General features: G+C 41.2%; 1 protein-coding gene across 1 annotated transcript in view; it reads right to left on the reverse strand.

The window, feature by feature from the left end:
* Positions 1-252: 252 nt before the first annotated feature.
* The window catches only part of LOC129740034 (F-box only protein 11), a 50392-nt gene continuing 37981 nt past the window's right edge, over positions 253-12663 (reverse strand). The window contains exons 3-7 of the mRNA XM_055731617.1: positions 10643-12298; positions 10336-10580; positions 10089-10269; positions 5010-6084; positions 253-4799 (exon numbers count right to left, since the gene is read on the reverse strand). Coding sequence (XP_055587592.1) covers positions 4670-4799; positions 5010-6084; positions 10089-10269; positions 10336-10580; positions 10643-12298 — 3287 coding nt within the window. The 3' untranslated portion in view covers positions 253-4669. The remainder of the gene's footprint in view (positions 4800-5009; positions 6085-10088; positions 10270-10335; positions 10581-10642; positions 12299-12663) is intronic.

The following is a 12663-nucleotide window of genomic DNA, read 5'->3' on the forward strand; positions in this document are numbered from 1 at the left end:
GACATTTCCGTGTTCATAAATCGATCACGGTTATAAATGGTATTTGATTTAAAATGTTCAACTATATGGATTTACTGGTATTGTTTCTTATTATTTTTGCAGATACCAAGCAAGGATTGCGTTCGGGAACTCTTTGATCCATTCAGTACTGTCTCGTTATGTTGTGAACGAATAGCTATCTTGTTATTGATATCGTTTTTTTATTTTTCTTATTCCTATACTTGTCGAAAAGTTTATGTATTGTTTGTTGAAGGAATTTATACAGGACTTTTTGCCTCGAACGTATTTTAAGCTTTGAAATTTCAGCAAATTTAAAAAAAACAAATGCAAATCATCCTTTGCAAGACATTTTCTCTATCGTCATATGTGGAAATCAAGTCCGTAGAGAATGATCAGACATTTTAGCGTTAAAATATAAACAGGCATTTTTGTTTTCAAATGTGCCACATTACATGTTAACGTTGAAACTAGGAAGATTTGGTTGTTGTTGCTTCCCTCTGAACGGAATCATTTACAGAATGCTGTGTTCGACGATCTCCTCAATCGGGGTTCGAAAACCAAAAGCCATTTGATTCTGGCTTGAAGATTAGTAAACATGTGCTATGTACAAAGTTTGGAAATGCGTGGGATATCGTTATAAGTAGTGAATTCCGAACAGTGGAGAGTATTTTTTAAAAAGACATTGGTCGTGTTGAACACCGCAGAAACAAATAAAATAAATCGTATAAACAGCACTCTCTGTTTGCTGTATTAACTTTACATTCTCACGTTCACACACATATGACTAGTTTCAAAGGACGTGCTAGATACTTTTTGTAAGATTTATCTATAATAGTATCAACAAACATAATGATTATTGCTCTGTTTTTTAATGCACCATTTCATTTTTCGGTTCTAATTTACTAAAAAATAACATTGAACGAAATTAAAGCAACAAAATTAAGTTAACCAAATGAAAGAAGAAATAAAATTAAAATGTCGTTCTACATTGTATGGTATGAATCATGTTTTTAATTTATTTATATATTCGTCCCGTTCCCTTGTCAAGAATCGTCCAATCACAGTCATAACCAATAGTATGTAATTGTTTTCCCAGCAAACATGAAATCGCATTAAAATGATAACTCAAGTCATTAAAAACGTTACTGCGAATCGTAATTCCAACTAACGCAAGTAAAATGTCGTAAAAATCGTTACTCGAAGTCGTATTAAATGGTTTAAATCGGATATGATAAAAAGTCCGCCATGTTTGCAGATTTTGAAGACGATTTCGTTCCTTTTTTTTCTCCCGCGTGGGTCAAAAGAGAGAACAGCTTTGTTGTTCTCTTTGCGATCAGCAGTGCAACCAGATTGCTAAAAATCAGATGGTGTATTTGCGAGAATTGCCCAATGACAGAGGCAGCAAATATTGTCGCTGGCAACAGTTCGCATGCGTTGAGAGAAAGAAACTTGTGCTCTGTTGCATTCTTTCAGTATGTATGAATATGGTGTCGAAATCGTATACTCATATCGCTTTAGCCAGAAGTTAAAAAGTTGTATGTATATTGCCTCCACTTTGGTAGGTAAATGCTGTTTTTTCGTGTTTCATACGATCATTCTATAATGTATATGAAACGTATAAAAAAGTTGTTGAGAAATATACCTACAAAAATGTTTGCTGGGTTTAGATCTGCCCGTGGCCAGAGTTCATTGTTTTCTATTTATTTTGTAAGGGATTTCAACTCCTCAGGAGGCATTCGACCCTAAATGCAAGTGTTCCAATTTAGACATTTATAGTTTATTTTTCTTTGATTCATTCTATTACAGAGTGTTGATGTTTTTGCCATTACTAGACTGATATAATATTTGGTAGTACAGATGAATCAATCCTTAAAATTTGACTTAAAAACGTTGGGCATTACAAATTTCACCTCGTTGTCCTGACTCCAGGAAACGTTTCAGGAAAACACTTACGTTCGGATGCGCTCTAATCGCAGCTCATCCAAGCTAACATTTGCCGAGGTGAAATCTGTCAAGCCACGTCCCGTGAGAATAAGGGCCACTCATATTTTTCAGAATTAAATCTAGAGGTTCGCACAAAAACATATTTGGACACTTCAAATTTTGAATATTTCAATTATTCAAGATTTCAATGTTAATGGGTAAATATTGTTTGGCATTCTCTGCTAATAATCAAGATACATCAAAAACACATAGGTACCTACTTAAAAAATCAACAATTTTGGTGTACTTAATCACAAATGAGAAAAACCAGCAGCGACAAAAAAATAAGGATTTTATTTACAAAAGACAACGAAAAAGGAAAATTTCTTTCAAAAAATAACAAACACAAAAAAAACAAGGTAATTAAATTATAAAACTTGTATAAAAAGCTTTTTTCGTATTAAGATTCAGCGCACAAGTGCATCATAGGTGATGATTGATTATACATGTACAATAATTTACACAATCCGTTTCGGTTTTAATTTTGTTTCTGGCAATATAGAAAAATAAAATCTATTTACTATCACTATCGGTGATACACAATCCGTATGGTCTCTCGCGTTCAGTACAGTCCCATCCTTTCTAGTGTTCTGTTTCGACAATTAAAGCTACTATATCTACAACAGTATAGACTTTCTTATAGGATACAAAAATAATACAGTTTAAAAAAACTTCATAACCACACGTATTTTATACTTTGTTGTGGTTCTTCTATTTCAGTAAAACTTATACATTCAGCTACACAAGAATTCGATTACTAATAAAACTGGTACGTAAAAGGCTAAATACATAAGTCAAAAATCGACGATAATATAAGAAAACAGGCTTATGATACGAGTGGAACACATAGTTTGGTATATCTGTACAATCAACATCTTTTCATACGATTTCCAAAGAGATTTGAATAGTTGAAATTGTACCGGCAATCAGTTACAATCACAAGTAAATGCACTGGGACTCATTTCGAAAGCATTATTTAAAAAAAACAGTTTTGTTGAACTATAGCTGTGTTCTCGAGAATATTCAAATGCGAAACTGGATATTAATTCATTTATGATATCCATGATTGATATTTATGATATCCGAGGGATTGATTTACGGAATTCTTTATCATGAGTTCAAAAATTTTAAACAGATCGCTCACTCCGAAATACTTTCCAAGCCATTACGTAATAAAAACATATCACGCAAAGAAAAATAATAAAATATTGAACATTGTAGGTACACTTCTGGATAAATAATTTATAAATCTATTTGGTTTACGATACTGTATAGAAACGTCCTGAAAACGCGGGAAAACAGCTAAAAAATAACTAAACACAATTGTTTAATAAACCATTGAATAATTAAGAGAGCTTTTTTAATTAATTTTGAACAAAGTTGTCACAATACTCGAAACGCAAGGTAACTTGTTGGTTCACAAAATTATATGTTAAAGCTAATAGAGAGCACGATGTACAAATCTAATAAAAAAATATCGACAATGGTGTGTCTTCGGGCAAAAGATGTTGATAAATTGATTCGAACCACAATTGAACGATGCTTTAAATAGACGACATGATAACATTTAACTTAAACTTATTTCAAACAAGGAAACATAAATATTAGTACATATATAACATCGTACAGATCGAGCTCTGTTGATGAGCAACGGTACCATTCACTCTTTTGTACATCTCTCAGTCCTCATACATGAAACAAAACAAACCTTATTCATTTCCTACATACCAATGCACGCCTTATTAGTTATTTTTATTGTTTTCTACATAAAATAATACTCACAAGGTGTTTCGCAATGGCTGTGTTGCGAGGTTCATGTGCTGCGCAAAACTTATTATTACGGTGCAACACAGAAAACAATGCAGTCCCTTGATGGATTTTCGATACTGTACAGTTATATTTCCATTTTCAGTCATATCCAGAAAAAAAATACAATTAGTTCGATGGGCACACAAATCCCTAACCTTCCAAAACATAAATCTTTCGGTTTTTTTAATTTGTTAGAGTTGGAATCGCACGCACATTAGCACACGCACATTGTTTGCACACTGAAAATTTTTCAATATGATTCACCTCTATTTGCGTTATAGGCTGATTACTTTTAGACACAAAAAAAAAACTTCTAAATTGTTGACGAACAAAAATTTCGGGTATATCACTGTCTTCTTAGATTCTCTACAATTTTGCTTCAACATTCTTTTTTTTTTCTGCGGTTGGCATATTGGGAAGAATGGAATGGAAGCTGGGTGTCTTGGTGGTTCATTCTTGTAGTTGATGTAATTTCGGAGTGCTGTGTACTGTTGGTAGACTAATTTGATTAACTGTCGCTGATTAACTTCTTAATTTATAAAAGAAAAATTAAGCTTACATCGAACACGATGAAAATCCTTCAATAAATTGTCTCAGATTAGCTAGGAAAGCCCTGGAGCCCTAGGTTTGGTTTGTTTACTATCGGTCTCATCAACGGAAGCCTATATTAGGGAGTATTTTGTTTTCAGATTCAGGGTTGAATTTCTTTGCTATGAGCAAGCAAGGAGTTAGTTGTAACTTTTTGACGTTTGTGTACTAGAACTTTCCACACGATGAAATATCTGTCTCACTTTCGCTCTCTACCCTTCTGTTTCACATAGGGTGATGCTCATGCCAGAGGGTCCTTTTAACACAGAACGATAAATATAACAAGACCCTAGTTTACCATAAGCGTATGTGATTCCATAGGGGCCGCGGAATCGTACAAAGTATCGGTATCCTGGGTGGGTTCGCCCTGCAGCTGACACTGATTGGTGAGCGTCCCAGCACCACAATCACAGAAAAATCTGCAAAATAGAACAAGAGACTTAACTACCGTACAAGAATTAAAATTGAAATATGAGGAACAATGCCTCATGCATAGTAATTTAATTTTCTAAATTTTGTAAACTTGTCAGATTGTTCTAGAACATCAGACATACATATTACTGTGTACATACATGAATACATTTGATGAATGTTCTATACTAGTGTCAGAAAAAAACCGAAAAACTCACCTATCATGCCGAATGAATTCGACATCATGACCCGCATGACATGTTTTGATGCAATTCACGCAGATCGCGTTACGGTCTGTCGTATTGCATGTGTGACATCGGTAGAAATCGTGCATCGGGAAGGATGTGTACGAGCTGATCTTGTACAAACATTGTCCACCGGAAACCGCTTTTTCGACCTCGTCTTGATTGTTAAAAATCTTATTACCTCTTGTAATCGGCTGCACGCCGCTAGCCAGACACAACCCTCCGAATTTGTTATTGAATATCTGATTAAACTCCAGCGTCGCTGTTGCGTTGTTGGTAATCTCTACACCTGCGGCCAATCCATCAAATATTCGGTTTCTTTTCAGAATCGGATGACTTTGGGTCGATATTAGCACACCAGCCTGAGTATTGCGAAAAATATCATTCTCCTCGAGCACTCCTTTGCCACCGTTAAATATGCATATTCCCCCGTCACGTCCATCATAGATTTTGTTTCTCTTCAACGTGGGGTTCGAATCAGTTTTTATCCACACACCAGCCATGGCGTTGTCGAATATCTCGTTTTGTTCCAACAATCCAAGTCCTCCATTGTAGACAAGTACACCACCATTCTGGCCTCCCCAAATTTTGTTTCCCCGTATGACTGGATTGCTCCCCGTCCGAATCTGAACTCCCGAATACAGATGGTTGAAAATATCGTTGTCTTCCAGCTTTCCGTGACCGTTGTCATAAAAGTACACACCAACCTGTTTTCCAGAATGGATTCGATTCCGCCTTAATACTGGAGTACTCCCGGTGGTAATCCAAACACCAGCCAATGTATTTGCGTACACTTCGTTTTCTTCGATCAATCCTTGCCCTTTTTCGTGTACGTAGATGCCACCATGCTGACCGTGATGAATTTTATTATGCCTTACAATTGGATCGCTGGTCGTACGAATCTGAATTCCTGCTAAGGCGTTGCCATAGATGTTGTTGTGTTCAATCAATCCTCGTCCTTCGCCGAATATGTAAACTCCTCCCTGATGACCATTGTAGATTTCATTCTTCCGAATCGTAGGATTACTATTGGAGGTAATCCAAACCCCTGTAATAAAATAAGAAATGAGCATTTTGAAAATATGGATGAGAATGCTGTTTGAAAAAATCTTCCTCGTTGTAATACTTTTTTTTTGTAATAGATTTGTCTTTCGTTAAGAAATATTACAAATTCAAACAAGAAAGAAGCAGATAAAAAGTATGATTTTGATAAACAAGAATGAGTAGGTTTTTCAGAAAATAATATCGGGCTTCCAAAATTTTCGGCCTACATCCCTTTTGGCGAACCGGTTGGTGGCGAAACACGTTTTCAACGACCCGGAAAATACCGATCCTATCCAACCGGGACCTGACGACACTGATCTACCGGATCCACTGCCCCCGCAGCAGATGATCATCACCTTCCCAGAATCTCGAATACCGGCAGCAAACGGAAAGTGTGAATTCATTAGAGTTAATCATGTTGCGACTTTCAGGGTTGCGACTTTTTCTTCTGTCCTTGAAGATCAATTCCAAACACTGACCTTTCAATGAAAAAACTGATAAAAATGTCCATTTTTATAGCCAAAACTAGCTGACCCGGTAAACTTCGTGCGAGCAACTTTAGCGGAGATCGGGTACTTAGCCCCGGTGGATGCTTTGGTCGCATGCAGACTGAGAGAGGGGGCTCTGTACGCGTCTGTTCTCCATGTCAGTGGCGGTGTGTGTAGTGCAACAACGTCCTGGTGGTGTTCGGGACCCAAAACAGCAACATCACGACGGTCCTCCTACGAGATAGTGGGGTTAGCAGCGAGCCTTGCGAGCCCGTAACTATAAAAAAAAACAGAACCAACCACCGACGAATAATATGTTTCGGATGGAAATCGGTAAAGACCCAAGCGACGAAGAGGGACTAGCGATTGGAAAGTTGGAACATGGAACTGCCCATATCTAAATTGGGCAGTACCTACGTGCTCTTCAACGACATCGTAGCGCTGCAAGAGGTATGCTGGAAGGGCTCCACGGTACGAATGTACCCAGATGGTCGTGCCATCTACCAGAGCTGCGGCAACACACACGAGCTTGGAACAGCTTTTAACGTGATGGGAAAGATGCAAAAGCGCGTGATCGGGTGGTGGCTGATCAACTCACGAATGAGCCGGTTGAGAATCAAGGGCCGGTTCTTCAACATCAGCACCATCAACGTGCACAGCCCTCACTTCGGAAGTACCGGTGACGACCAAAACAATTCTATCGTTCTAATTCGTCATCGGAAATTTTAACGCTCAGGTCGGCCAAGAGAAGGAATTCAAACCTACAATTGGAAGGTTCAGTGCGCACCAGCTGACCAACGAAAACGGCCTCAGACTAATAGATTTCGCCGCCTTCAAACGAATGGCCGTACGTAGTACCTTTTTTCCAACACCGCCTTCCACACTAGTACACCTGGAGATCACCGTACCAAACGCAATCACAGATCGACCACGTTTTGATAGACAGCCGGCATTTCTCGGACATCAGCGAACAACATACGAAGCCGACGCTCGCCTCGGTTAAATATCGCACGACTGAAGCAACCTGAGATCGCGACAGACTACGCGCAATCGCTCGAAGCAGCGCTGCCGGCAGAGGGCTTGGCGAAGCCCCTTTCGAGGACTGTTGGGATACCATAAAGAGAGTCATCAACGGTGCTGCGGAGAACGTCATCGGGCTTGTGGAACGACTGGGAATGTAGGAGGGTGATGGACGAAGAGAATGTCGCGCAGGCGGCAGTAGTGCAAAGAGGCAACCGTCGAAATGTGGAAAATCACCGACAGCGGAAGAGGCAGCGAGTCCAAATTTTCCAGAAGAAAAAGCGCTGCCTGGAGGAGGAGGAGCTCGAGGAGCTGGGGGAGCGGCGTCGTTCCTAAGAAACACGAAAGTTCTATCAGAAACTCAACGCATCCCGCAAAAGCTTTATGCCGGGATTAGGACAGGGGCATCCTGAGGGATAATCGTGAGGTGATCAAAAGGTGGAATCTGCACTTCAATGAACACCTGAACGGCGCACATGCAGGAGATCAAGACGGTGAGAAAGGTACATCGCCGGCGTAGCCAACGACGCAGAGGGGCCACTCCCAACGATGAGTGAAGTTAAGGAAGCCATTCGCCAGCTGAATAGCAACAAGTCGACTGGGAAGATGGCCTCGCAGCTGAACTCATCAAAATGGGCACGGACAAGTTGACCGATTGTTTTCACCGGTTGATAGTCCGGATCTGGGAAACAGAACAGCAACCGGAGGAGTGCCAGGAGGGGGTAATATGCCTCATCTATAAGAAGGGTGACAAATTGGACTGTGAGAACTACCGAGCGTTAACTGCCCTAAATGCCGCCTACAAAATGTTGTCCCGTATCCTACTCCGCCGCCTAACGCCACAAGCAAACAGATTCGTGGGAAGTCATCAGGCCGGCTTCATGGAGGCACGGTCAACTACGGACGAGAGACATTACAGCAAATCCTCTGAAAATTCCGTGAACATCAAGTCCCTACGCACCATCTATTTATCGACTTCAAAGCCGCATACGACACGATCGACCGTGACGAGCTATGGAAAATCATGGACGAGTACGGCTTTTTCGGGAAGCTGACAAGACTGATCAAGACGACGATGGATGGAACGCAGTGCTGTGTGCGGATTTCGGGTGAATTGTCGAGTTCAATACAATCGCGCAGGGTGCTTCGACAAGGCGATGGTCCATCCTGCATGATGTTCAACGTGGCGCTAGAAGCGGTGGGCGGTGGGCGAAATGCGGGGCACGATTTTCAACAGGTACAGTCAACTTATCTGCTTTGCCGATGACACTGATATAGTCGGCAGATCATCTGCGGCGGTGGAGGAGATCTACCGCAAACTGAAACGCGAAGCAGGAAGGATTGGGTTGATAATTATTAGGTCCAAGACGAAGTACATGCTGACCTGCGGATCCGAGGCCGACCGAACCCGCTTTTCCAGTTATAACAAGGTCACGATCGACGGCGACGAGCTAGTCGAGATAGTCGAAGACTTTGTCTATCTCGGCTCACTGGTGACCGCAGACAATGACACCAGCCGTGAGATCCGGCGGCGAATTATCAGCGGAAGTCGTGTATGGACTATGGACTCCACAAGCAACTGCGGTCTAGTCGAGAAGATACAGTCCCCGCACAAAGTGTAACCTGTACACAACGCTCATTAGACCAGTTGTCCTCTACGGACACGAGACGTGGATATTGCTCGAGGAGGACATGCGCACACTCGGAATATTCGAGCAACGAATGTTAAAGCCATCCTTGGCGGCGTGCAGGAGAACGGCGTGTGGAGGCGAAGGATGAACCACGAACTCGCGCGACTCTACGGCGAATCCAGTATCCAGAAGGTGATTAAACTGATACGCTGTGCAGAACATGTTGCGAGAATGCCGGACGACTGTACTGCAAAACGAACGGGACGAGCAGGGGCGCAACAAGCCAGGTGGTTAGCGGTGTCCGAGAAATTGGAAAACGGTTGCCATGGACCGAGTGAATTTTAGGAGTTATGCTCGTCAAGTTATGTCGTGAGACGGAATACTACGGAAATAAAATAAATTAATAAATCGTTGGAAAATGTTTAACTTCATCCAAACGTCACAGCTTCTTCGTGCTCGTGAATCAATTTTTATGAAAATCGTCATAAAATTTTTCGAGTTGCGTCCCATTTCAAGTTGATTTTGTAGGAACCCTCCTTCCATGAAAAGTGAGATTCTCGAGACTATTATACAAACCATCTCTGACTTGAAAAACTCTCGGATACTAAATTTTACTTTATTTAGATCGTCCGTTTATACGTGATGGTGTTGAAAAGAAAACGCCTTTATTTTTATATATAATAGCAAGAGGAAATGATTTTGTATGGGAGCTCCCTTCCATAAAAAGTGTTCATATATCAGATTGTTTCTTTGGACTAAAACAACAATTTCCAGAAGAAATATTTTTAAAATTTTTAGTAACAGAAAAAAATAGAACGTTCGCACTTGCCCCGGTGTACCTTATTACAAAAATAAAATCGATAACTTACCGGCAAAGTTATTGGAATGGATTTTGTTTTCAATAAACTGACCCAATCCATTCTCGTGCACATAAATGCCACCTGTTTGGCCATGATGAATTTCACATTTGACTACGGTAGGATTTGCTCCAGCTTTGACTTCGAACCCAGCAATCCTATTGTTGTGAATGTCGTTCTTTTCAAAGTAACCCTGCAAATAAATTTCAAAAGTGAAATTACGGCTTATAACGAATGACAATCGAATCAAACATCTTACCATCCCATTGTCAAAGGTGAAAATGCCCACGTCCCGACCGTGATGAATGTGATTCTCCCGCATGATTGGACTAGCATAGTTCTTCACCCAAATTCCGGCCAACGCGTTCCGGCTTATCTCGTTGTGTTCATATGTTCCTTGGGCATAATCTGTGACGTACAGTCCAACGTTCTCGCAGTCACTGATATCACAGTATTTAATAAGAGGATTTGCACCGACACCACTAACACAAACAGCTGCCCCAACTAAAATATGAAGAGAAAAATAATTTTAAAAAAGGAAATTTAAAAAAAACCATCAAGCTTACCGACTGACGTACTCCGAATAATGCAATGATCGATAGTGGGACTACAATTCTCGCTCACTTCCAAACAATAATGCTTGTGATGTGGCACTGTGGACGTTACATCGGGAGAAAATTTCAACGTCATGTGACCTACATAGGCGAGTTTAGCTCCTTCCACAAACATTACCGTGGATTCAGATTCTCGTTCCAAAACTATCGATTCTGCCACATTGCCCGGCGCTGCACCCATCAATGCAACGTCCGAATCAATCACCAAAAATTCTCCACGATACGTTCCCTGGTGAAGGAATATTAATGAACCGTAGTTCTCCAGTGGATAATTGTCTTCGCCAGCGGGACTGCCACTCAAATTGGAATTGTTACTAGAGTTACTACTATTGGCGTTTCCGTTATTATTACTACTGCTACCGTTACTACTACCACTACTATTGCTTCCGCCCGTTCCTGCTCCTGTTACAGGATTATTATTGGCCGAGTTTTTCTCGTCGGCGTAATCCAGCGCCGCTTGAACCGTATTGAAATAAGCTATACTACGACCCTGGTACTGTCGGTCTTGGTATCCGGGTCGAACATGAATTCCACGATACAACTGCCGGAAGCTTTCCTTCCACGGATTTGCATAATCAGAATCCTCCGGCTTAACGAAAATAAACTTACAAGGCTCCGGATTGAACAATGGAAGATCATATTCGTACACACTCTGATACAACCGTTTCCACAGCTCGGTATCATTGGCAATAGTTTGGAAACGTTTACAAACCAATGAAACTCGGCACAAATCCTGCTCGAAAAGGTAGGAGAAGATGGTTAACAGGACTTCGTCGGGCATTTCGTATTGCAGGTAGTGAGCGGCGGACTGCATGCACATTGCAGATCCAATACTGGCAGATGTAATTGTGGCGTTGCTACTACTAGGAGCACATGCTACCGTACCGCCACTTGACGATGAGGAAGATGTTTCGGTGCTGGTAGAATACGTACGTCTGGGTCGTTTCCGAGCCGGCAACATATAGGCTGCTGAGTTACAACTATCGTATGCTAATGATTGATACTGATGAGAAGATTGCAGGAGACTGGAACTTGATCCTGATACACTAATGGATCCAGATGAGGGACCTGCTCCACTGGCTCCACCGGAACTGTTCGATCCGGCCAGCCAGCTACCGGAATCGTGTGCGGCCAAGGGAGATTTTTTCCTTAGATCATACGGCGAGTTGGAGTTTTGCTTGCCCTCGGAAAGTGTGACCGAGGAGATTGCATTTGAAGGTACCGTAAGTGAGGATGAAGACGACGATGACGAAGATGAAGCTGTTGCTGCAACCGTTGCGAGCGATGACGACGATACTGAAGAACAGCCTGAAGCAGACGAGGAACATCCCTGAGATAATGCGGCCGTATTTACAACACTTGAACTACCCAGGGCTGCTGAGTTATTGGCACCGCCATTTGATCCGCTGGAGGAATTTCCACTATTACTGCTGCTGCTGCTACTGGCGACATTGGAACTTGATGAGGAAGAAGAGGACCCGGTGGATGCATTGGAAGCAGCTGGATTATGGGATGCAGCCACAAGTGCTGGTCCACTATTCTGTTGGCCTCCCAGAGCAGCTCCAACATTCGGAGCCGGAATGTTTTGGCATGGTGGTTCACATATAGCTGTAGATTAACACAGAAATTCATACCATAATAATCTATGAGCATTTTTTATGAATAAATCATGTAAAAAAATCTATAATCTTCTGTTTGAGCTAACACACAATCGAGGGCACAGAGATATGCGTCGCGTATGGATTAGATTCTGGAAGGAAAACAAACATTCAAACTGAACACCATCATCTACCAAATGATGACGATGTCATGACGAATTCTCATTCACGCGTGTACGGAGTACATCGACCAACCTAGTGGGAATGCATGGAAGAACCGTGTTTTAAAAATAGATACATATATAATTTAGGTAAGGTACGTGTACCTATTTATAATAGCGTGCAGTATGACAACTTTCTCTTCTTCAAAGATAT

The sequence above is a fragment of the Uranotaenia lowii genome, chromosome 1 (assembly GCF_029784155.1).
Source record: "Uranotaenia lowii strain MFRU-FL chromosome 1, ASM2978415v1, whole genome shotgun sequence".
Lineage (NCBI taxonomy): Eukaryota > Metazoa > Arthropoda > Insecta > Diptera > Culicidae > Uranotaenia > Uranotaenia lowii.